The sequence below is a fragment of the Alexandromys fortis genome, unplaced genomic scaffold (assembly GCF_014885135.2).
Source record: "Alexandromys fortis isolate MF-2015 unplaced genomic scaffold, M_Fortis_MF-2015_v1.1 scaffold_2_1_26212458, whole genome shotgun sequence".
Lineage (NCBI taxonomy): Eukaryota > Metazoa > Chordata > Mammalia > Rodentia > Cricetidae > Alexandromys > Alexandromys fortis.
Genome location: NW_026067930.1, coordinates 21,085,926 through 21,113,052, shown reverse-complemented (window position 1 = coordinate 21,113,052; position 27,127 = coordinate 21,085,926). Strand labels below are relative to the sequence as shown.

Here is a 27,127-nt window from a genome sequence, read left to right as displayed (position 1 = left end):
AGAGAAAGGAAGAAAGAAAGAGAGAAAGGAAGGAAGGAAGGAAGGAAGGAAGGAAGGAAGGAAGGGAAAGAAAGAGAGAGAGAGAAAGGAAGAAAGAAAGAGAGAAAGGAAGGAAGGAAGAAAGAAAGAAAGAAAGAAAGAAAGAAAGAAAGAAAGAAAGAAAGAAAGAAAGAAAGAGAAGAAAAGAGGAAAAGGGAAAAGGAAAGGAAAGGATAATAATAATGAACCTACTAACTGGTCCTCAACTTCCTGAATTTTGTCTTCTCTGAGCTAAACACAGTGGTACAGAAACTGCCCATCCCTTAATTCCCTGACAAGGCAACAAGCAGTGTGGCTCAATCTGAAATGAAATGTTTTCATTCTGATTAATTATTGGTAAATACACTTAAAACTGGGACACAACGAAGCGCTCGACTGCTTCTTAGAAATGGCGTGTTTCAGCACTAAGCCATAGCACAGTTTCAGGCTAGAGTGTAAATGAGAGGCATGGGATTCCTTTTCTGACAATCCCCTCAAGCACTAGAATTTCTGTTTCCTTCCCTTAAGTCTCGTCAGGCTGAATGAGTAGAGTTTAATAGACATGACTGTGTAAGTTTTCAGGCTATATCACGGGAAATCGCACAGATTCTGCTGGGCTCTTTATCTGCAGTTGTTAGCCCTTGGAATCCAACTACCATGCTTCAGGACAGCCCAGGAGAGGCTGCTGTTGGAAATAATGCATTTCCCAGCCTCAGCTCACCCAGGTAAAACAACAGCCTAGACCAACTTCCCAGCCAGGTGAATAAGTCATCTCAGAAGTTGGTCCTCTGACTCCCCGCACAGAGCCCCTGGCTAAGACAGAGTGGAGCCGAAATGAACTTTCCTGCTGAGCCCCAGCTGTCAGTCATGAGCAAATGTTTTTACACTTGTCCTATAGAGTATGTCATCACTTACTAACATGCAACTACCACCAGCCAGCAGTATATGAGCGGACCTTTACTCGGGGGCTAAATGATGCTCCATAGTCCCAAAGCTGAAAAGTGGCAACGCTGGAATTCAAACCAGGACCAGTGTGATATGTAAAATGAAGTCATGAAGATATTGTGAGAGTTTTACTCATTTTTGTGACTTGTGGTTCTTAAAATCAAAAGAAATTTGAATAAAATACAGTGAAATATTTACAATCTGCTTAATTTTAAGATCCGCTTAACAGAAGTACAAAAAAAATCTGTTCCTTTATATTGATATTTTCTGGGTATTGTAAGTATACGTATTTATAGACATATTTTCAAAGATGAAAACAAAAAGAACTTCTCAAATTCTTAAATATGCCTAGTTAAAACTAAGCATGTCTTTTGTTAAAACTCAGAGATAAAGCTGTGGAAACCAAGCTGGCGAAGAGGCTCCTCATCTTCCTCAAGGATCGTCTAAGCAAAGGAGCTGTGCTGATCATGTAGTCATGGGAGCCTCACTCTTCGTATGAGCATCACTGTAATCATACCCTCATGTAGCCCCTGCACCAAGTATGCTGCCATGATTAACCAGGCCACATTCTTCAACTACTCAGTGCCTGTTCACGATAGCGACAATTTGCCCAATGCGCCCAGATAAGAACCCCAAAGCCCAAGCCTAGAATGACTGAGGAACCTATGACTGCTTCCACAGATGAAAGGGGCTCCCTTCTCTATGACCCCCAATAAAAATTCTAGGGGAAAACTCAGACATAAAAAGCGAATTAAAATACAAATTGCCATCCTTTATAAAAATGAGAAATACAACTAACATGATATCTTGAAAATAAAAGAAAAACTTGTTCCTGGTTGCCCAACTCTTTTTACATATGTTCTAAGCTTTTGGTTCAGAGGGAGTTTGAAAATCCAAAGAGATACAGATGCAATGAAAAATGGACTCCGGCTCAGAAAGGAAGTAATGTATATCAACAGCACCAGAAGTTTCTCCCTGAAGAATGAAAAGCATCAAGGCCTGCATGGCCTCTGAAAAGCCCAGGAAAAACCTGTCCTATAATACTAAAGAACTAGCTTTCCATTATCAGATGACATGCAATGAGTTATTGCTCACACTAAGTTGCTGTGTTCATTACCAAATATCTTGTGCATATTCTATGCTGAACACGGAGGGTAATGCACGTCATCTAGTTTATATTCTTCACTTCTGTGTAAGTGAAGTTTGCAATGGCTGAACAAAGATGACTCACTTAGTATCATGGATAGGAGCTTCATTCATGACCTAAACTGCCCTTTAGATGAATCGAGAAGTCACAGCTGGTCATGAGCACAAACGTGAGCGCGTACAATGAGATAAGCTTCCGTGGGAAAGGGCTGGAGTTCATTCAGTTGGCCGAGGATCTTGTCAGGGTAACCACAAAGATATTCAATTACAAGCAACATTAGTTCTTCCAGGAACGTGCTTAGCTGTGTGATTGAAAATTGGCACCGGAAGTGAATTTGAAGGATTGAAAACAGGGGCCTTTCCTGATCCTGGTCTCTCCCCATGAGACCCATGATAGCAATGCATCAGTTTCTGGGAATGGAAGAGACAGCGATGCTCTGAATTTCTAGAGAGTGGATGCCAATTCTAATTGTGCTAATTTATTTCTAAAGTGCATGTCACACTTCTGGGATGTAATAACCAGAGTACCCAGAATTCAGCCTCAATGCCCTGCAGCTCCCTGGCAAGCTGTGGCTGACTGCTGCCTGCGACCCACGCTCACCCTTCATCCTACAGTTCCAGGATGGCGTTTCGCTGTTGTGGCAACAGATTTCCAATGTTTTCGGCATTCAGACCCTCCTTGTTTAATACCTTTGGAGTCCTGGTCATGCTTCCCTAGTTCTGTTTCACAGAAACTCATTCCAGCCTTTCTACAGACTGCAGTTCTTCAAATTCTCTCTCACCAAGTACATCTGAGAACGCATCCTTCCCTTCCATTTTTTGCAGGGGAACGCAACAGCCTTTCTGCAAACTTTTCCCACTAAGTCATCTCCAAGCCTTCTGTTAAGTCTCCTTTATAATCCCTTCATTGCCTACTGTACTTTTGAATGGGTCAGAAGCATGTTGTCCTGTAGGCTGCCACTATGCATAAGCCACACTGCTGGCACTCATCCATAAAGAATTCCCAGTATTTTCACCTTCTTCATTACCTCCTACTCATTCTGTGCTTGATTTCTTTATAGTCTTGTCTAGTTGTGTATTATTTATGGCTTATGACATCTTTTTTCAGAGATTTGAAAGTTTTCCATTACTCTGGAATAGTACCCCAGCTGGGTAAACTGCATAACCATATATCCTGGTTTGTCTGACTAATCCCTGTTTGCTGTTGGTCTGGCATCTTATCTAACACAAACTTTGTCTTAGTTTTTTTTTTTTTTTAGCTTTTGAATAAGTATTAATAATTGTGTCTGAAGTCTTTGGAAGAATAAGTGAACCGTAGTCTCGAGCTCTCTCAAAGTCTCATCGAAACATGAGATGCATATATGGAAAATAGAATTCTCCTTTAAACACCTGGCTGTATCTGTAAGAAAACTAATAATAACACTGTCTTCAGAGCTTACAGAGTAAAGAATAGCTGGAAGTTTTTCTTTCAAGGAAGTATGAGCTAGTCGCTGACTGTAAATACACATGCTTAAACAGAGAGGCTGGAGAAAGTCAACCCCTCCCTGGATATGATAGAACTGAGAAGCCCAGTAGTCACAGGCCCTACTAGCAAGCTTCAGCCCACTCCAGCTGATCGGCTTTACTTCAAGGAGAAAGTGCAGAAGTTTAAACACCCGTGTTGATACACTAGTGAAGAAATTTCTCAGAGTTGAAATAAGGAGACCAGTTTTACATGTCAGCTGACACACCAGTTTGGGGGTTTGTTTGGCTGGCAATTCGATCCATGGAATCACAGTAAACTAAAATACTGTTTTGATAAGTGCTGGTATATTAAATACTGTGATAACTCAGCACTAAAATTTTAAAGATGCTTTATTGTTGTGGAAGTAATAGAAATTCATAGTTTTGGTAGAGCACAATAAATGGGTAAAAACACAAAACAGCATTCTTCACCAAATTAAGAAACAATTATAAAACAGAAATTATATTTGGAATCGAGGTTTGCTGGTGCTATATAACTTTATAACAATAAAGTTGCAGTACTTTACCCATGAAAATAGAAACTTTTAATTTTCAAACTTTATACACTTGCATAAAGTAAATATACTACTATGTTTTTATGATGAGGCAGACACTGCAAACACAAATAACTTCAGCATGGGAGAATAAATGTTTTCTTCTTCCTTCTCTTCAGGGACCAGACTTTGGAGAACTACCTTGCAAGTGAAACTGTCTCATATAAGAGTTGTGAAGTGATTTATAAATCACTGTGTTTTAGTTTTATTACAGGGAAAATTAGTTTAAACTTTTTAAATAGATTATTCAACAAACAAAATATCAAGCATTCGTTTTTGGAGACTTTAGTAAATTGCAACAATTAGAGGCTTATGAAGAAGAAACTATTAAACTTTGTCCTTGCCAAACTAAAGAGATTTAATAAATGCTCAAGTGTTACACAAGATTGGATTTTTCATTTTTATAATTTCCCTTTGAAATATTCTTGCCTTGAAAATATTTTTGATAAAGTTCCTGTTTCAGTTGTCCAAGTTTACATTTTTTACTAAAATAAATATAAATTGAGCAGAGACCTAAAATTTTGTGTCGTATTTACCTGATAAAACCCATCATGAGAAGACACTATTTATGGTTTTATCTTACAAAATTTTTCCAAAGAAAAATATAATATACATGATACTAAGAGAAAGATACAATAACCAGATCCTAGAAAAGTGTTTGGACTGAAATATCTTTTGTTTTGTTTTGTTTTTCTGGGTTGTTTTGTTTTGTTTTGTTTTTGAGACAAGGTTCCTCTGTAGCTTTGTAGCCTGTCCTGGAACTAGCTCTTATAGACCAGGCTGGCCTTGAACTCACAGAGATCCGCCTGCCTCTGCCTCCCGAGTGCTGGGATTAAAGGCGTGCACTATCACCACCCAGCTTGGACTAAAATAGCTTACACACATCTTCAGTTTAACCAATTTGCTATATATTCCCCAGAGTATTAGGAGGTTATTTCCCCACTAAAACATTTTTGACTTCCAGATTCACTTCAGTATTAATTTCAAGTTTACTAACCCTAGGCCAGGGAGATGGACCAGCAGGGAAAGGTGCATCCTGACAAGCCTAATGCATCCCCAGAACCCACATGGTAGAAGGAGAGGACCAACTCCTGCAGTGGTCCTCTAACCTCCACATATGTGCCAAACACATGTACACACATATACACCATCTTAGTCTTTTATTACTGTGAAGAGACACCATGATCACAGCAGCTCTTATAAAGAAAAACATTTAGTTGGTGCTGGCTTACAATTTGAGAGGTTTAATCCATTGTCATCACAACAGGAAGCATGATGGTATGCCGATAGACACAGGGCTGTAGAGGAGCTAAGAGTTCCACATCTTGGTCTACAGGAAGCATAAGTAGACTGTGTACTCACTGGTTGTAGCTTAAGCCTATGTAAGACCTCAAAACCTGCCCCTACAGTGACACACACCCTCCTACCAGGCCACACCTACTCCAACAAGGCCACACTTTCTAATAGTGTCACTCTTTATGGGCCAAGCATTCAAACACCTGAGTCTTTGGGGGTCATACCTAAATTAATTTTAAAATATAATGTTGTGACTGGAGACACAGCTAAGCAGTTAAGGGTATTCATAGCTCTCACAGAGGACCTTGGTTTGGGACACAGCACCCACATAGCATCACACAACCATCTGTAATTCCAGCTCCAGGAGATTAGACAGCTCTTCTTACCTCTGTGACTCCTGCAGTCACGTGATACACACATGCATACATATAAAATAAGTATAAAAATATAAATAAGATGTTTTAATTTTTAATTCAAACTTACTAATCCTACAAAGAAACTTTAGAGAGGACAGTAAATAGATTTATAAAAATTGCATATTTAATATTGAATATTTTTTCTCAAAATATCAATGATATGATATACCAACAACAGAGCTGATTAAGGAACAGATTTAAAATGATAAATTTATATGGAAGATAATGATTCTTTTAATATTATATTGTAATGTCAAAATCAATATACAGATCTCATCTGATTTTACGTTGATGTATGTAGATATATACCATCTAATGTTTCAATTTTGAATATAGTTTTCAAGTCAAACTATTTTATTATTTATACATTGTGAAAGTTATTTATAAATTTTGTGTATATTCATACCCTCTTTACTTTTGAAAAGAGCCCTATAAGTCAATTTTAACTCAATTTTAATCATAATTTCTTCTTTCTATAATTCTACACACAGATTCAAAGATATGAGGGTAAATATTTTATTAACTTTCTCATAATGCTTAATCCAGACTGACACTTCAATGCTTTTCTCACACTCTGAGGAAAAATGGTTTCAGGGTCTCAGACAAGCTGCCTCTCCTCCCTTGCCTCCTTAAAGTAGTGTCCAGTTAACTTGTGGACCTGACAGAAAAAAAGATGGCCTCTGGCTATCTTGTCAACCAGGGAGCTTCTTAAAGATGCTTCTTGCCATTTAGTTGCTAGGCACTCATAAACTCTTATCTGTCTGTTGAGCTGATGAGAATTTGCTTGTCCTGGGCTTGCTTCAGCTACTGAGAGGAAGTGGAGTAAGTCACCAGTTACCAGTGGAGAGTTCAGTAGACCCTCTGAGCTAATCCATCTATCTGTCAACCATAGTTCCTGAATGCCTGTCTCGAACTGAAATGTGATATTGTTGGCATACTGTGGATCTTACTGCATGTGCACACACACTCATATTCCTGTTCCTGAGAGCCCAGTGCCCTTTTGTGTTTTTGTACCTGTCACTAAACCACTGCTACACAACCAAACCTTAGTGATTCTCACCCTTCCTAATGCTGCAACCTTTTAGTACAGTTCCTCATATTGTGGTGATTCCCAACCATAAAATCATTTTGTTGCTACTTCATAAATGTAATTCTGCTACTGTTGTGAATCAGAATGTAAATATCTGATACACAGGCTATCTGATGTTCAGTCCCTAAAGGCACTGTGACCCACAGGTTAAAAACCACTGGTTAAAAGCAATATTTTTCAGTGAAAAAAATAGAAGAAATGAATTTGTGGTAAAAGGAGAGTAATGTAGAAAAGAATTTCAAAAGTGATTACAAAACTCACCACACCTCTAGAGACTCCAGACAGAGCCTTATGGTGTCCTTTGCAAAAGACAAATGCTTGTCTCTTAAGAGTAGCTCAAAGACAGAGGCATAGAGACAGGTTGCGGGCTTTCGCAGGTGTTTTTAATGATGGAGCGAGTTTTCTTACGAAGGAAGGTGAAAAGCAAGTCTTGTTACCCAAAAGAGAAAGCATGTGTTTCGAGTTATAAGGAGACAAACATATTATTTCATACCTTATAATACTTCAGATGACCATACTTTTATTTTTGCCAGAATCAATAGCACTGTAATTTTGCAGATCCTAAAAGCTCAGGTTATTTGTGTGCTTCTGAAAATCTCCCTAATGTATTTTTAGCAGCCATTCATACTAAATATTCACTTCTTCCACTTCGTAGGAAATGATATTTTTCTTGGTCTTATGCATATATAGCCTACTTTAAAAGTCAGTGTTTCGTGCATTTTCATTTACACACTGATCCAATTTGGGCTGCTGTATTTCAGTTGACTTCATAGGTGGACTAGACGCGCACTCCCACTGCCAGGATCATGTTGAGTTAAAGCCTGTTAAACCTGTAAGTAGAGGCGTGATGGTGTGCGAAATATTAACCCATCTAACCTGGCCTAAACTAACCAACCCTGGGGTACTTTGGACCTTCGGCTCTTCACGGCTTTAATTTTCACTCATATTAAAACAATCTTTCCCATGTAACCCGATGTCATTATTCCTCATTCCAGAAGGGATTTGCTATAGATGATGTGGCATGTACTTCTAAAATGATGTTCTTGTCTAATTTTTCTTATCAGCTGTGGATTGATTCCATGTGGGAAAACATGATTATTTATCCTTCAGAAGTGGGAACTGAATGAGTCTCTCTGTTCAGCACAGCAGAGTAGAGTCCAGACTGAAAGAACCCAGGTACATTCCTTACCATGTCTGAGACTTACGTCATCTCTCCTGTGGCTTCATGGGAGGAAGATGGATCAGTGAAGGAGGTTATCTTCAGTAAGCACAGTTCACTTGAGTCATTGTTGGTGTGGGCTCTTCACCAGAGAAGACTGCTCGGACATGGGTTTAAAACTATAGAAAGACTTTATTAGCCTGCTGGCAACCATGCTATGTGTTTAGGAACCCAGTGTAGCCCTGAGACTTTCTCAGGTTGAGATTTAAGCACAAAAATTATGTACTAGATTGACATACTTCAGTTAACAAGAACAGTTAGCCAGAAGCCAAAACGCAAAGTTAGTACATTTATAGATGCTCCCATGACTATGGATTTTGATGAGTTAGGCCTTTGTTTTAGTTTTGGCAGGTGGTGCTGTCTACATGATGAGTTTTACAGCCTGGATGGTATTTTAATCATGGAATCAGTTGTGCTAAGGTCTGGGGGTCTACTAAGGTCTGTGACCCTGTTACAATTGCTTCTAATTTTTATTTACACTCTGTGCTCTTTATAATTTTTTTAAAAACTCAGTAATAAATTTTCTACATTCATCAGATACATGGGGAAAGTGACCAACAAAATGCCTCCTTAGGGCTGTTCCAGTTTCAGATTCAGAAGGAATCTTGGTCACTGGATTGATAAATCACTCAGAAAATAAAGATGCCCAGTGACTTCACTCTTGGGAAATGTTAAGGGGAAAATAGACAAGCATATAAAATAGCAGCTGCCGTATGCTAACTATGCTGAATGCACTGTCTCCTTTAATTATCGTGAAAAGTATATTAATATAGATAAATTAATATTCCCATTTTATTAGTAAGGAAACTGAGCTCAACAAAGAATTAAGGAGCTTTCTCTAAGTCTCATTCTTAGTAAGTTGAGGAGCTGGCTTCATCGCTGGGTAATGAGGGGGTCACCTAGCCTGAATGAGTAGATGTATTCAGATGAACTTCCTGTGTGTTCAGCCCAACCTTACATAATTTCATGGTAATGGAGAACACACACCATGAAGCCACCTCTGGTGTGCAGACACATAGAAGGATTTCACTGACACTGTATTGGCACATTTGTTACTTCTCAGATCTGCACTTCCTCTGGAGACTGAGGTCCTAAGTAGCCTGTAAAGAATTAGCTAAAGCAATTGTAACTCACACACCATTCAAGTCAGCACTTTGCCCATCATCTGATAGGCATTTAAATAAGTTTAGGCTTCTTAATGTAAATCCCAATGGAACTCTATAACATCCCGAGACCAGGCATCCTCTCATTACATTTGTTTTTAAACCATCACAAATGAGGTCCTCCAAAAGTTGGTATTTGTGTGTTGAGTAGCTTGGCAGAGGTTGTGACAATTACTAGGATGTTGAGTACACTGGAAAAGGAAAGAGAACTAAGACAATTCCTGGTGATGTCTGGGAAAACCTTCATATGTTTGTTATAAGATAAGAGGATGATTAATGGACTCTTTCATCTTACCATAAAAAAATAACTCTACAGAGAAATTGCAGTGTAAAAATGCTGCTGTGTAAGAGAGTGTATTAGGGAGGTCATTAAGAGCTATAATTGATTAATGTTGTTAATAGAATCTCCTTTATCTGGGACGTTAAAGAATGGATTATTAAAGACCTGTTCATCTCCCAAGGGGCATGTGGCATGTCCTGGGGCAAGTGACTTCCTTTTCTGTTCTCTGCGTCTCTCTAAATCAAGAACGCATAACATCCTCTTAAGATCACCTAGCCAGTTTTGATCAAGCCCTCTCTCTCCTCAGGAGGTTTCCTCACTGTCCCTATTCACTACCGGACCTGCACCACTTGAGTGGAGCATCAGCACAAATTACAGGCTGCAGAAAGCTACAGAACAAGGCTCTACTTTGACACAGTATGCTTATTATCCTGTCACGTGGCTATGGGGTGCCTTTCATCTGTGAAGGGGGGTGGGTATCTGGAAGATCAAACTAAGCTGAATTGAAAGCACTGTGCATAGAACAATTGAAAAAAAAAATCAGTATCTGTTCCTCCCCAGTACGCCAATGTTTCAGCACTGATCCAGAGAGCATCTGTCAGATGTTTGATTTCCTTTACTAAGGCCTTTTATATTAGACTGCAATGCACTCAGCTAATACCATAGAATGTGTGAGTGTGCGGGCATACACACACACACACACACACCAGCTTAGAGAAAACGCCAGGTTTCTGTACTAAATTGATGAAAGGTGGGTGCATGCTCAGCTGATTTTGAACTTCCATTAAGCCTCTTTAGTCTACATGGAGCATAAAGCCAGATGTCATGAGGAAGGTCCTTCATTGAGGGGATCAAGAATCCCTGCATATCCCCAGACACGTGTACATTAACAGGTGCCTTTCTATTGAAGAGGGATTGATAAAAGCTGACAGCTCACTCATAGGTAACACTGTACAACTCTACAGGAAAACACCACTTCCATGAATCAGCATCAATTTCCTCAGTTTTGTGAACATATATAGCAGAGACCAGTTATGATGGGATGTTATAGTTTACATATGGAGTTGGCTTTTTGTTCTCTTTCTTTTCACAGTAATGATATCAAGTCCCACTGATTAATTAATAAGTTTAATTCAATTTATAATCATTAATTGATTAACCACAATGTTATAAACCACTCACTTCCCTGGGAGCCAGAGATAAAAAGATAAATAGTAACTGAGTGTTGGCCTCTAAAGCTGATCACCCAGAAAAGGAGACCTACATTTTAAAAAGGTGAACTGAAAACAATATCCCCCAAGAATATGTTATAGAGAGAGTAGGTATAGTCAAAGAGATGCCATGTAGCAGCCAAAGGAGAAAGATGTCTCATGGCAATACATCAATTAATAGAAATGGGCTGATTTAAGATGTAAGAGCTAGCTAGGAATACATCTGAGCCATGGGCCAAACAGTTTTGTAATTAGTATAGTTTCTATGTGATTATTTGGGTCTGGGCAGCCGGGAAGCGAAAGTGCAATGTCTGTTTACAAAATGTTTCTCTCAAAGGAAAATAGATGTTTTCTTTAATAGAGAAAGGCTTCCCTGGGAAGGGACACAGAGAGGAGGGTATGGGATTTATAAAAGGAACAAAGACTACTGCTTTGCAAGACAGTTTGGAAGTCTCTCACAAAACCCAGCATGCTCCTTCCACATGACCTACCAGGTCACCTTTTGGATATTTCCTCAAAAGAGTGGAAAAATTTGGTCCACACAAAAATCTACACATGATGTTTATTGGCGCTTTACTCAGAATGGCCCACACTTGGAAGAAACCGCGATGTCCTATAATAGGTAAAAGGATGCATAAGCTGCAGAAATAACGGCATCATAATAGTATTCAACAGTCAAGAGAAATGGCTATCACTCGTAAAAATGTAATTGTATATTGTTAAGTGAGAGAAGGCAGATGACAGAAAAGGCTTTGTGAAGTGTTTGAGTCTGAATACATGACCATAGAGAATCACTAATGGAAGACAGTGCACAAACCAGAGGATGGAGAGATAGAGATTAGACAAGGTTTTGATGGCAGAACTTGTTTTGAATGATACTACATTACTAGACATTATATGTCTTTTTCCAAATTCACAAAACACACTTTAATGTGAAGTATGAACTTTGGGTACAGTGATGTACCAGTGTAAGTTTAGCAATTATAACCAATACAGCCACCTTCTTATGGCAGTTGACAATGGCAAAGGTCATGTAACAATGGGAAATCTCTGGACCTTTCTCTCAATTTTATCATGAACCTAAAAGAAAAGATAAGGATAGAGGGAGGAAGAGGAGGAGGATGAGGAAGCCAGAGAATGCCCCTCATATGGAAGCTGATTTGATTATCCATAAATCTTTAGAGCAGGGTTTTACTAAACATTCTTTGCTTCCAACCATTTTTCACTCAATAAAAATTTCATATGACACCACAGTCTGTAGATACATAGGATAGATATACAAATCAAACACTTAGTTGTAAAAAATTATAAAAGATATTTTGGCATATATTTTACCATTAAAGATAGAACAAATTTGTGTAGCAGTGAGATGGACATTTTGTTTATTTTTACATTTCTACAATTAAATTTTTGCTGAATATTTTAGTGCACAGATTGTAGAGAATCTTCACTATCTTTCAGAATTTATTGCTATTTTGGTTTTATAATCCATTCCTACAGAGGACACCAATTGTAGTTTTTCTCCACCTAGTTCTGTTCCCCTATAGCACCAATTGGATTAAATACATAATAAAAATAGTAGAAGTATGCTTAGGAACATTTCAGAAATTGCTGGAAATTCTGTTCTAATCCAAAATCAAAATTCATATGACCTTTTACAAAATGCAAAACAGAAATTAAAACAGCAATTTTTAAAGCTAAACATTCAAACACAAGCCTATCAAAGATATGCTAATTTAACACTTGCATGCTAGATAATGGCAGTAAGAAAATATTAAGTCTCTGTTTTCTGTAGTTCAATCATGTGTTTCTGTGACAGCAGAAGACTTGTACCACAAAAGCACAGCAACTCATAGTGTGCAATAGTCTGAGCTGCATATTTCAGCCAGAAGGTGTTGGTATTACATAGCATGCTTATACACACTGTGTAAACTGTGCATATCACGTTTCAGAAGTAAGCCATAAGGAGTCTTGTGATGCAACCCAGGTGATAGCTGCCAGAAAGGCCCCCACATTCATTACATATTTAATGTTGAATTAGCTTTTGCTCACTGTGCATTCAGAATCCTTTTACTGTTACCAAATTATTTATGATTCCCAAATTCAGTGACACATCATAATGTATGCACCCCATGTATGCTGTAGGAAGTCTTACAGCCAGTAGTTACTGTAGGCAACCCACAGTGTAAGAAGTTGGACTCTAGAGGGCAAGATCAAAAACTGCATGACTCTCTGATCTGGTGTCTGACATTCTACTCACATAGGATGAGAAAATCTGCAAGGAAGAAGGTACCAGATGCCTTGGTGGAGCAGATATCTTGGCAGTTCTTGGCAGGGTTCAAGCAAGCTCAGCAATTGCCATGCCATTACCTGCTTCATTATTCTCTTTATATCACCGCTCTCTAAACTGTTTAGACATGCCTACAGCTATGTCTAAAATACTTTCAGTAGTGGAAATAATTAAAGTTCATGCCATGCAGTCATGCATATCTGAGTTTGACCTCTAGCACCTGTTTAAAATGGCAGCCGAGGAAGCGTGACCAATCCCTAACCCTAATGAAGAGAAGGTGGAGACAGGAAGTTCCCCAAAGATTCCTGATCATACAGTCTAAGTAAATCAATGAACTCTGGGTTCAATAATGAACCCCATCTTAAAAAATAAGAGAGAGGTCAAATTTGGTAGCACATACCTTTAGTCCCAGCACCAAGGAGGCAAAGGCAGGAGGAAATTTCTGTGAATTCAAGCCCAGCAATGGCTACAGAGTGAGACTCTGTTTCGTAGATAGATAGATAGATAGATAGATAGATAGATAGATAGATAGATAGATACATACATACATACATACATACATACATACATACATAGATGGATGGATGATAGGTGCTTGAGGAAGACATTTAATGTTGACCTCTAATGTTCTGAAACATATGCTCACATGTGTATGAGCACCCACACACATATGAATGCATTCACACATGCCTCTTACATGCATACACATGAAATACTTTCAATGGTTGTCTTCTTAGTGTGGTCCACCAATATGGGACAAAGGTCAGAGTTGGCTTATGTTGGAGTACATAATCTTGCCATAGCTGACAGTGAGGGAACAATCACATTCTCATCCCAGAGAGATCTCTACCTGGATCTCTCTGACCATGGCTCACAATGGACTCTACTTCCCCTAAAAGCAAAGAGCAAGTTCTCACCTAAGAGCACCAAGCCAAGTGTTCTAGAGGCTAGCTGGGCTTTGAAGGGACATTTACACATTGCAGGCAATAACGAAAGCAAGGAGAAAGGGCTAACAAAAGCATATTTACCTTTGAGAAGGAAAACAGCAGAGCATAAAACACGTACGACAGTGAGATGGGATTTCAGAGAACATGATGAGTGGCTACATTCAAGTGTGTCAAAATCATGACTCATGCATTTCCATTCAAAAAGCAGCATCTGGGTAGCAGGAATTTAAGTCCCACGTAGCCATAATTCTTCACATAAAAGTAATTAGACCAAGGCAGTCTGTCAAATAAAAGATAGCAGTCAAGTTCCAGAACAGGGCTGCAGAGCCGCAGCAGCGCTAGATCAGATTCCGTGAGGGGCTCCAAGAGGAAGGCACCCTGCAGCCATAGGTTAGTGAGGTCTGATGAGACCGCTGATTCCGAACTCGCCTGCCACTGTTAAGCAATCTTTTCCTAAGACTTCCAAATGAGAGCTTGACTTTTCTGAAGTATCTTGACTTGTTCGATTGCCTTTGCTGGAGACTAATTTTTCTTCACAAAAATTGCTACATGTTCTGTGAACACTACTGATGGAGTGGTCATGATTGCCTCTAAGTCTAATGTTCCTGGATGCTAATATATTTAATATACTCTTTGCCTGGTTTTTTTTTTCTTTTTTCTTTTTTTCATTTCATTTCATTTCTTTTCTTTTTATTTCTTTTTTTTTTTGGTTGTTTGTTTGTTTTGAAGTGCCTAGTTTCATAGGAAACTCAGGAACTCACCTATGATGGCTTGGGACAGATAGATGCCAAAATGAACACATCTATTTGCTGTTTCCTGAGAACATCACTTTTGTGTTAGTAATGGTACCTTTTGTAAGTTGTCTCCATACAAGATGATTTTGTATTTAGAGTTTTGATTGAGTTCTAGTCAGTAAATCAAGTCAGGTACACAATCGTAAGTTGCCTGGGGTGGGGTAGATGGGTAAGAAAATGGAACGGTGGATTTCCACATCCTTGTTTAAAAACAGCTGTTCCCACTCCAGTCAGGGGAGCAGGTAGGCTAAAGCCAGACTTTCTCCTTTCCTTCTACTCCACCAAATCAAATCCCCGGTCTCATCCCAACTCTGCAGCAGAATACCTGCTGATGATGTCCTCCTACCTCATCTCTAGTGGATCCCAAAGATCTTTCCCTCTTCATCTCCCTCCCAGACTCATTGCTTTTTCTCACCCCTACCCCCAACAACTCCAGCAAGAACTCCCTTGGGAACCTGCAGGCCCCTCTGGGCAAGGAAGCAGACAGGCTAATTGCAAATCTTCACCTCTCCCTCTGCTTTCCCAAGTCCAACCCCCCAGTCTCATCCCTAGCTCTGCAGCAGAAAGTACTGCTGCCTAACTTCCCTCCCTGCACACATTCATCCCCGGTGTATCACACAGATCTCCACCTCTAAACCTCCTTCCACCACTCATTAGTGTGCCCGAGCCACCAACTCCAGCACATACTCCTCGGGAGGCCAAGACCACTCGGACCAGAAAATGCAAATAAAGACGACTTTAAGACTCCATCTTAAACTTGTCAGAATGGTTAAGATCAGTAACGCAAGCAGCAACTCATGTTGGAGAGGATGTGGAGTAAGGGGAACTCTCTTACACTGTGAGTGGGAACACCAACTGTTATAGCCACTATGGAAATCAGTGTGGCTCTTCCACAGCAAGATGGGAATACACTCTTGGGCATATGCCCAAAGGATGCCTCATTCCACCACAAGGACACTCAACTATGTTTGTGCTGCTCTATTAATAGGAGCCAGAAATTGGAACAACCTAGATGTCTTTCAACAGAAGAATGTTTAAAGAAATTGAGTTATATTTACATAATGGAATATTGCTCAGCTGTTAAAAAGTGATATCATGCTATTTCCAGGTAAATGATAGGGCTATAAAAATTTATCCTGAGTAAAGTAACCCAGTCCCAAAAAGACGAACAGAGTATGTATTGTATCCCCTTATACTTGGATACTAGCTACTAGGTCAGGGTTAACCAAGCTACACTATAGAGATGCAGGGAGGATAGGTGTACAGTAAGGGACTAGAGAGAACAGACTGATCTCCTTAGAAAATGGAAATATAATAGACAGTAAGTGTTTAAGGGAGGCCTGTAATGGGAGTATCAAGTGAAAAAGAGAAGTGGTGATAAGAGGTTGTGAAAGGGGGTATTGGGGGAGATAGCCAAAACTAAGGGGCATTTGAAGAGTAACATGGAAACCTAATAGAGTAGAAACTTCCTAAATTATATATAGATGTGAAGGCAACCAAGATGAAATTGCCAATAGCGGTAGAGACAGAGCTCCAATTGAATATCGCTTGTCACCAAACAAAACTTCCAGTATTGGGATTGGGTAACATCTAGTTGAATTGTTCTCCTAAGGGACACCTCAGGAATTTCCCAACAACCCAGGCTGTTGACAAGACTGTAGGTTGCTCTCCACAAACTGACAGAAATGCCCCATTATTGAGGACAGCACCTATACAACTCATTAAACATGAAGATGTCCAGTCCATGCCTTGGTGGAACCTTCACGCCTGCTTTCCAGTGGCAGTGGTACATCAGGTTCTCTGTGTGCTATCAAAAGGTAAATGTAAACACCAAGCCAGCCAAAGACCCTTCATTAGAATGGTGTACTACATGCAAGATATGCTAGTGCAATATTGAAGCAAAGCTTGTGGGAGTAACCAAACAATACCTGATTTGACCTAAGGCCCATTCCATGAGATGGAATCTATCAATACCTGACACTCCTTGGGTCACCAATAACCAAAGATTAGATATTCCAGGGACCTAGGGTAAAACCAAATACTATTGTTCTAAGAAAAAAAAACAGTAACAATAAAATGACATTCTGCTATACTCATAGATAAGTGCCTTGTTCAGCCATCATCAGAAAAGGTACCTCCTGAAGCAGATGGGAACAAAGAGAACCTCAGATCTCTGGGAATCCCTGCAAAAGAGGAGGCAGAAAAGTATGTAAGAGCCAGCAGGGATGGAGAACACCAAGAAAACAAGACCCTTTACACAACACAAACAAATCTCTTATGAAGTCACAGAGACTATAGCAACACACACAGGGTCTGCACAGACATGTACCAGCTTCTCTGTGTATATACTGTGGCTTCCAGTTTAGAGTTTTTAATGAGATTTTTTAGTGTATTGATGAGAAGGTTGCTCCTTCTTGTGCCTGATATTGGGCTCTTTTTCTTTCTGCTGGTTTATCTTGCCCAAATTCAATGTGACAGTTTTTATTTTATCTTATTATATTTTATTTTGTTATATTTTAAATGAATGAATGAATGCATAGCCATAGTCACTAGGGCAAATGTTAACAACTGAACTGACATTTATACCTGCTGAGAGAGGGAAAATCGGTTTTCTCCAATGGAGTGACACCGGGTTTGTTAACCACTTCAGGGAAGGCTTCATGTTCAGGAGTCATTGATCAACACATAATGGACTCCCAAGTTTTTTGTGTGCTTTTGTTTGTTTACAGTTTTGTTTGGGATTTTGTTGTTGTTGTTTTCCTTCTTTGGGAGGTGTTTTATTTTGCTTTCTTGATTTGGCAGTTGTGTTGTTATATTGGGTTTTTGTTTGAGAAAGAATTTAAAATTGGGTGGGTAGGGAGGGAAGGGAAGATCTGTCAGGACTTGGGAAGAATATGATCATACTACATTTAAATTTAAAATTGTTTTAAGTAATAAAAATATAATAAAAGAAAAAACCTTTAAGAGGCTAACTCTGAGCAATAATGGCTAGAATAGACTAAAGATAAATAAATGATAACTGTCTTATGCTGTCTGCGTTTATTCCTGATAGGTTTTCACAGTTTAATACTTACCAAGAGAGAATGTTGAGCTATGTAAAATCTGCTTGCTCTGTCCCCTGTGACACACAGAATCCTCTTAACTGACATCTGCTCCTAGTGGTGGCTGACTGACTCTTCCTGCTGAGCACAAAGTCACACTCATGGAGAGCCACCATCAGTCCTTGGAACTAGAAGACACTTTGAGAGATATTAACCTTTGGGGACCATTTCAAGGGCGCTAAAACTGCAGCACACTCCTACAGATTCCCTGTATGCATGCCTTATTAGCACAAGGATAGCTGCATCCCAGCTCCTTGCTCTCTCTGGTTTGGGAGCGCTGGCATTGGGTGACTTTCTGATTGATTATATGAATGTTAGGACTATTGTAAGAGCATATGCTAAAATGTGGCCACTGTGTGAAATGCTGAGTTTAGATGTAGAAGTTTCATCATTATAGTAGGCTAAGTACCCCTGTCCTCGCTGGACAGGAAGGTTGTCATCAACACTGCAGATGTAAAAGGGTTCAAAGTGGTCACTACAAGTGAAGGTCAGTCAACTATCCTATTATCCCTGGGGACTCCTTCAACCTTTCATGTGACATTGTAAAATGCAAACTCATTCTCTGCCCCTAGAACTTTGTAAAACCCAGTTCTTACCTAGCTTAGTTAGGGTTTCTATCGCTGTGAAAAGACACCAGGACCATGTCAACTCATATATATAAACCTTTTAATTGAGGGGGCTTTTACAGTTTCAGAGGTTCAGCCCATTATCATCATGACAGGGAGCATAGCAGTGCACAGACTGATGTGGTGCTGGACGTGAGAGTCCTACATATTGCAAGCAATTGGAAGTCAACTTACTGTCACATTGATTGAGGCTTGAGAAAAGAGACCTCAAAGCCTGTCCCCACATTGATACACTTTCTCCTATAAGGCCACACCTCCTAGTAGTGCCACTCCCTTTGGGGGCCATTTTCTTTCAAACTGAAGGAATAACTGTGCTGCTGTAGATATAATGCCATACAACTCTATACAAATTCAGATTTCTAATCACAGTCATTTTAACTTCTCTATTAATCTACAAGGCACTTTAGGTCAAGAATAAAGTTCCCATTCATGCTACACAATCATTTATTTTTTAGAAGTAATTTAATCTGTGTGCCTGTGTGTCTGTCTATCCCCCCTCTATGTGTGTGTGTCTGTGTGTCTGTGTGTCTGTGTGCTTGCGCTGTTTGTGTTCTATATGGCAGACATGTGGAGGTCAGAAGACAGTTTGTAAGGATCTTCCTCTGCTTCCACCATCTGTGTTTGTATTCACATTAAAAATACTATTTCTTTCTCTTTTTTTTTTTTTGGAGCAGCATAATTTTTATTGACAGGTAAATCAAAACAGGGATTTCAACCTTATCAAAATGGATTTTTTTTATATTTTCATTTCATTCACTTTACATACCAACTACAGTTCCCCCCTTCCTCCCCTCTTCCTCTTCTACCCTATCCCCAACCTGCCTGGCACATTCAGTTGAGGCAGGACCAACCCCGCCCCCATCAAGGCTGAGCAAGGAATCCCACCAAATGGAATGGGCTTCAAAAGGCCAGCTCATGCACTAGGGATAGATCCTGGTCTCATTGTCAGGGGTCCCACAAACAGATCAGACTACAAAACTGTAGCCCACATGTGGAGTGCCTGGTTAGGTCCCATGCAGGATCCCCACCTGTTGTTGGTCTAGAGTGCGTGAGCTCCCAAGTCCAGGTCAACTGTCTTTGTGGGTTTCCCAGTCAGGATTTTGATACGCCCCCCTCCCCTGCCTCACTCTTTCAAGGCTGTAAAAAAAATGAATATATAAAGACATTGAAAAGAACTGAAGAAAGGGCAGACCACACACACACACATGCACACACACGTATGCACACCAGCTGTATTGCCAATAATCTTAGAAAACAAATAGAAAAAGAAATCCCTGCAAGTCTTCCAGGAATATGCAGCCAATGACACTCTGAACTAGCATCATCGCCCTCTGATGGACTTGTGCTCTGCCTTAGGAACAGGGTTCATCAAGCCCTCGCTGAACTTTGTGTACATATTTAAAGCGGGAGGGGTGGCATGATTTCAAGGATTCAAAATGAATGCACTCATAATATTAAAAAAGATAGTCTGTGTTCTTCGATGTACCATGTGAGAAACACACACCACCACCTACAAAGTGCCCACTGATAAAGTCATGCCTGACCTTGATCTACTATTGTAGTATAATGAGTCAAATCTGGATATGCATAATAAAGTAAGAAAAAATTAAATATGAGAAATTGTTAATAATTAAATAGCTCGAGAAGACATAATGGTCAAATATAATGTAAATTATCATCTCAACGAATCTACTGTAATGAAACATTTCTAGATAATTAGAGAAATGCAGATATGAAATCTATATTAAATATTATTAAGAACTGTGGTGATGGAGACAAGGTAAAAGCAAGCAGACAAGTCGGTAGACTAATTCGTGCAGTCAGGCAGGTTGTGCTGGCCCCCACACTTTGTCGCTGGGCCAGTTAATCCCTTGTGTCAGGCTTGTTCCACTGTGGCAGGGGAATGCAGTGGCATCCTTAGTGCCCACATACTAGATACAGTAGCTGGTACCCACCTCACCGAGACCAGCGTCGTGAGTGCACAAGAAACAATCTTTAGAAGCTGTACTCTTCCAGCTAACTTAAGATTGTATGAAAGTACAAAATTCCATGTTTATAGTCACATCTCTTTATCTCTCCATGGAAATCCCTGTTAAAAAGCAGAGGGAAAGGATTAGACTTAGTGGCTTGCCTTGCAGACTCCAGAGAAGGAGAAGCCTGAAGTAAATGCTGCAGGGTGACTCCAGAGGACCAGGGGCTTCCTGGGGTGTGCAGGGGAAAGGAAAAAAAAAACTTAGAAAGTTGGAGATATTTCAAATGATAACTGAAAAGTCCATTCTGAGCCAAAGAGTCAGTCACTGAATTGAGCTAATGGAAGAGACGGGGTTGTGAAATTGGTTGAAACAGCCTGAATTGCTACTACAATGGTTATGACAATTTTGGAAGGGAAAATTCACACGACTGAGAGAAGCAGGGTAGAGTCACCGGTGACACTAGTGGCCACGAGCTGCACACAGGGAACGGTAGAGCACACCCGAGTTCTTGTGACCCAATACGCCTCAGCAACGCTGAGTACCAGTAGAAGTGCTCAGAGGCCAGTTTCCACACTCCTGTCAAAGGAGAGTAAGTTTTAGATCAGGTAAGACTTCACAGGAGGGAAATGAAGAGACCTAACACGCCCGCCCGATTTGCTTTTATTGGGTGCTGGCTACGCAGGTGCTGTGCTGAAGCTGACTTTGTGCGTGAACGCATCATTCAGATCCTCGCTTTCAAAAGAAGAGATGTGCAAGGCCAGCTCCCAATGGGGGCAGCAGAATGACCGACACAGAAGGGCATAGTGCTCCTGTTTGCCAGAGGAGAAAATTTACATTGGGGCATGGAGGGGATCTGCTGGAGAGGGGGGGGGGGAAGGAGAAGTAGAAGGTGAGGCAGGGAGGGGGAGAAGGGGTGGAGGAGAAAAGAGAGAGGAGAGAGTTGTTAAGAAATTGGTTCATATTGTAATGGATCCTGGAAAATTACAATCTGCCCAGGGGCCTGGGAGATGGAAGAGAAGGGATAAGTCAATGCTGCCAGTGATCTGGAGTGACAAACCCCTGTTCATCTGTGGTAAGGTTTTCAACAGATCTCACGATGTTCACTCATACTGTGGGGGAAAATATAATTTAGTTGGTCTATTTATTTAGATGTAAATCTCATCTTAAGGACACTGCCAGGCATAGGCTATTTTTTTTTTCCACCAAATATTTGGCCACGGTGGCCAAGGCACATGAATACCTAATGATATACATCCCAGGACAGGATGTTTATGAGGAAGTCCGGTCCATGATCTGTCTCAGACCAAGACTCCTTTTAACAGTTTGTTAGAATGAGGCTAGCGGGCTGGGGCTAGTAAATGGGGTGTATATACTGCCTTCCCCTCTGAGACAGCGAGACCACTTCATCCCACAATCTTGTGGCTGTCAGGCCGCATCCCCATCGGCATTGCCATTGCTACAAGCTGTTCAGAAAGCAGGTGAGCTGAGCCGTCTGCCCGCCTTGCTACTCAGAAAGCAGCGGGTCCACTTGAAACTACTTTGCATTTCACGCGGCCTAGAGAAAAGGGCAGGCTTTTTTTTAATTTATCAGCATATCATTCATTTACCAGTTCTTTAAAGTTATTCATGTTTTCTTTTTCAGGTCGAAATAAGTAATGACATTGATTCTGAAATGCGGCTCCTGGACTTGAGTTAGGGAACAAAGAACCACTGGCCTCTGGCACTGGGGATCCTACAGCGTCACCTTCCTCCCAGACAGCAGGACTGCAACCCCTGCGGGCCAGCGAACGCGGAGCTGCGAGGTCTTTGGTCTTAGCCTGTGTAACATTAGCGTTGTTTGCTAGATGCGTTCTGGGTGCTTGGGTGGGTATTTTTTTAGTCATCTTCTTCTCATATGAGCACTTGTAAATTGTAAACAGAAAAAAAAGAAGAAAAAGAAAATAGGAAGAAAGAAAAAATGGTTTTTAATTTGTTTTTACAATATTTAACTTGAGGCATGCAAAATGAAAACAAAAATCTGTGAAAATATTCTCAAAGTTATTTCTAAGGAGACTGTCTGTTGCTGAGGTGGGTGTGACATCCGTGCTGCTGAACCCTGCTATGCTAACGGGTTTGTGTGAACAGACATTGGCTGTGGACACCAGACCCAAGGGCAGACCTGCCGCAGCTTGCAAAGAACTGGATCCAACTTTCACAGTAAACACAGATCACTGTTTAAACAGCACCAGACACAGACAAAACATCGAGTCCCTTGTTCTCAACTTCTGAAGACTCCACAATATTACAGCAACCTAAATTTCCAGATTCAGGCATATCTTGTTCTTGCAATATTCTGAGACACAAATTTATGTATGTGTTCTATTGTTGTGTGTACAAAAGGAGAGAATCAATTAGTGGGGGTCATTCTGTGGAGGGAGCTTAGCTGGCCCTCTTCTTCATAGTTTCTGCTCTTTGTTTCACTCCCAACACTGATGTCAGACCTAAGCATACACAGCTCAGGGGCTGCGGGCTAGAAACCACAACCACAAATCTGTAGTCAGGAACTTTTAGGATATTCAGAGAGAACATTCAAATCCTATGGTATTCTCTGTAGAGACCTGTAAAGAAAATATGTATGTTTGAGTTACATCAATTTTTCATTTTCCCATCCATCCCAGTCACCAAGAAAATTACATTGGAAACCTAATTTTCTAAGAAGAAAATGGTTCATTGTGAAAAAAAAAATAAAACAATTGTGGGGCTTTTTTTTAAAATTGAGATGATATGCACACGTGGTGGAATGCGTAGATTTTAAGGGTACAATGTAAGAAGTTTTGAGAAATGTACATACTGAATAACCAGTGCTTCAACCGAAATATAGAACATGTCTGAGACTTGAGAAAACTTCCGTGGGCCCCTCTCCATTGTCTACACTCAGTACATATCACTTTATGAACTGCACTGTGCCTGAGTTTGTCTGCTGATTTTAATGCTAATCTCATCTGGTTTTCACCAAATATCTGGACAAAGTGACATGGCCAAATGGATACCTAAAACCCGAGTCCGTTCTCATGACTGAGGTTTAACTGCATCGCTGATCAACTTTCTGCTCGTGATGTAAGGCAGGCTCTTGTCTCGCATCAATGTTTTTCTGTCTCTCCATTAGTTCCCATGTGAAACCCCAATTGGCTCCTTTGGTGTACACATGAAAAGGAAGTTTTCCCGCCGTCGAGGTTCTGTCTGTTCACTGTTTGCTCCAGGGATGAACCAATATGGCTCACATCTCTCTAAGACTCCCATAAGGCACTGAACTGAAGCAAATGTTTGTGTTTGTGGAAGCCTCTCTGTTTTCCCTTCTTCCTCTTATGCACATAAATCCTGTGTGTCTGTTAATGATCAAAATTTAATGCACTCACCTTTGCCCTAATGCCTCTAAGTTCATGTCCCCTGGGTTGTGCCCTTTCAGTCAACTGTCTCCAACATTTGCTAAGTTTTATCCTACAGACTAAATCTTGATTCTAAATGAAAAGCTCTTGGAACCTGAAAGATGGTGCCCATCAAGTACCAATTCCACAACTGAGGGAGCCGGAGCCCAGGACTGTGGCAGAGAGTGGAAGAACAACACCAAGCCCAAGTCTTGACTCTGTGCCACCTTGGCACCAAGCCTTGACAGTCACAGCCCAAAGAAGGCTGTGTCTCCTTTTGAGTGAATGACATCTTGCTTTGGGGTCTCCTGCTGCATTATGTGGCAGCATAGAAAGTTGGGGTGCCTCCACCTTCCAAACATGTTCCAAAGTCAGCAAAATTTAGGCAGGAGATGGATGGAAGGATTAGAGGACTCTCAGACACAACAGGCCTGTGCATAGAGCAGTCCCCTCAGGGAAAAATTGAGAAAATGTGCTCCCCGAGGATCTTAGCCTCCCTTCCACCTGCTGGATGAAGGAGGAGGATGTATCTCCAAAGCAAAAAAACTTGTCTCCACACTTCTCCAATCCTTGAACGTGGTTGTTTAGAAGACCACTTGGCACCTTGCTCAAGCAAAATATTAATTCATTTTCTTATTCTTTCAGGGAAAAGAAAATCCAAGCCTTGCTGTTCCCATAGATCTAAATAAGAGAGGGAGTTAGTTACCGCTGAGTAGCTGAACCTGACAAGAGATGGCACTGCTGCCGGCCTCATCCAACAAACAGTGCACTCCTGACAAGAGAAATTTGTCTCTATTAGAATCAAATAAAATACATGTTGTGAAGACAAGGGAAACCATCATGACTGCTAAACTGAGTAACAAATAAGAACAAAATTGCACTTTTCATCTCTAAAAATTAGAATCTTGCCGAGATTAAACAGACCTTCATTTTGTACTTAATTTTAAAAATTATGTTCCCGAGATGGTATCCCTAGGCAAAACATCCTGGGTGGGATGTTTTTAAAACAAATATTTACCACTTGTGAGTCACTTTAACAAGGAAATTGGAGAAACTTTTCAGTTGATTAGAATTGAGTGTTCTGACTTGACATTTTAGATCAAAACAGTGTCTGCTTCCTTTCCAGGGGTGGTTGAGTAAAGTAGGAAAAAATATAAATGACTGATGTGTTATGTACTGGCCACAGGCTGCTCAGTTACAGCTAAGTCAAGAAAGGCATTTATATGTTAATGAATTAACTCAAGGACAGCCTTAATATGGTAGTGAACCAGCCCTATACTGAGCCAAACTACTGCCCAATGATATAAAACGTGCGGGTTTGGAGATGATCACTAGGTGGCGCTGCTCTAGCCCGAGACCTGGCTTCCCTTGCCTAGGCGTTGGCACCCATCAGCAAGAGGACTCTGCCTGGCTTCTGATATTGCTTTGACTTCAGTGACTGTTGAATTTCTGGCACCATTGTTGAGCTCACACATACCCACCTGTCTTAAAGATGTAGAAACCTTAAATTTCAAAACTTAGAAAATATGTGGGAACTGGGATAGGTATGTATAAAAAAAAGGTTGTTTAAAAAAAATTAATAAATTAAAAAATATTCCCTCAATATACAAAAGGCCTGTAACATTTCCGAGGTAAGGAGTCTTTTAAAGTGTCTGGAAGTCGAGTTTAAATATTTGTTATAAATAAGACAACAAATTAAGACCAAAAGCAAAACCAATGGCAAAAATCACTCCTTCTGTGACAAAGTAGTGTGCCATTCAGAAAGGGAGTGGTTACGTTTGAAACATTAAGAGAATGTACCTATTGATTTAAGAAAAAGCTGGGGAAAACTCTCAAAAGTGGAAAGCTAGAAAAAAAAATCATACCTTTGTGAGCATCATCTCCTTCCTTCCTGAAGAGTATAGAGAAACTGCCACTTCTACAAGGTGCATAAATTTCCTCAAAAACTGGGATTTGTGGGGGGAAATGGCGGCCACAGAGAATTAACCATTTTCTTTGAACTTGCATTCATATAAAGGGCATGAATCCTATTAAATGTTTAAAAAATGAAGTATTCAAAGAGTCCAAAATATGCTTTGGCTTGAGCTTGAGAGATGAGTTAAAAAATATATATATAAGAAAAAGGGGAGGGAAAAGATCAAAAAAGAAAGAGCAGGGTGAGAATTCGGATGAGAGAATCGGAATGGAAGGATGCCTCTCCTGGGTATGGACAACGCCTGCCCTTACCTCCCGTTTGCTTGCTTGGTCAAATGGTTTGTTTCACTTTGTAAAAACAAATGAGTTATTTTTCTACCAGGAGCACACTTTCCCCTTCCTCTTCAGAGGGGAAGAACTGGTCTGAAGAAATTGATATTCTAGGTGGTTTTCCTCACAGAATTTGCTTTTATAGAGAACCGTGTTGAACCATAAATGACCGTTACCATCAACACCACTAACAACAAAAGACGACAGTTTAGCTAACACCGTGGCCTATTCCTCCTCACATTCTAAACTTCCGGGCATAGCCAGCAGAGAGTAGCTTGTGAGCTTCCTAAAGATCTTGATCTCTTCTTGTTTCATCCTTTGTGGCTACCATTCTTAAATCATAACAACATTCAAAATGGCTGTGGAAGCTTATGCCTTTGCTTTTTAAATTCTAGCCAACAAGGGGGTAAAGTCAAAAAGAATGATGTTTCTTTCCCTTAAGAACAAGTCTCAGAAGCTGACTGTATAGGTTTTCTACTTACATCATTTGTCAAAGTTTGTTCTACCCCAAACGTTGTTGCAAAGAAAGCTGGGCAGAATATATAGAGCTTATATTCTGGATGCATTGTAACCATCTAAAACTAAGAATAGTAAACACAGAGAAGAATATTGAGCAGTCTCTACCACACACTTCAAGAGCACAATCTTGTTGAAATGTAGGTCTCAATTTCCTTTTTCCTTTCTTTTTTTGGGGGTGGGGGGAGGGTCAAGACAGGGTTCCTCTGTAGCTTTGGATCCTGTCCTGGAACTAACTTTTGTAGACCAGGTTGGCCTCAAATTCATAGAGATCTGCCTACCTCTGCCTCCCAAGTGCTGGGATTAAAGGTGTGCACCACCATTGCCCGGCTAAATGCAGGGCTCAATTTCTTAATTATTGTAGATTATAAAAACTAGGAATATACTTTCC

The 27,127-nt window shown here is 40.3% G+C and overlaps 1 protein-coding gene across 1 annotated transcript in view; it reads left to right on the top strand.

Moving 5' to 3' along the window:
• Positions 1-24,085, top strand: part of Nkain3 (sodium/potassium transporting ATPase interacting 3) — a 613,960-nt gene extending 589,875 nt beyond the window's left edge. The window contains exon 6 of the mRNA XM_050145189.1: positions 22,215-24,085. Within this exon, the coding sequence (XP_050001146.1) occupies positions 22,215-22,228 (14 nt within the window). The 3' untranslated portion in view covers positions 22,229-24,085. The remainder of the gene's footprint in view (positions 1-22,214) is intronic.
• Positions 24,086-27,127: the final 3,042 nt, after the last annotated feature.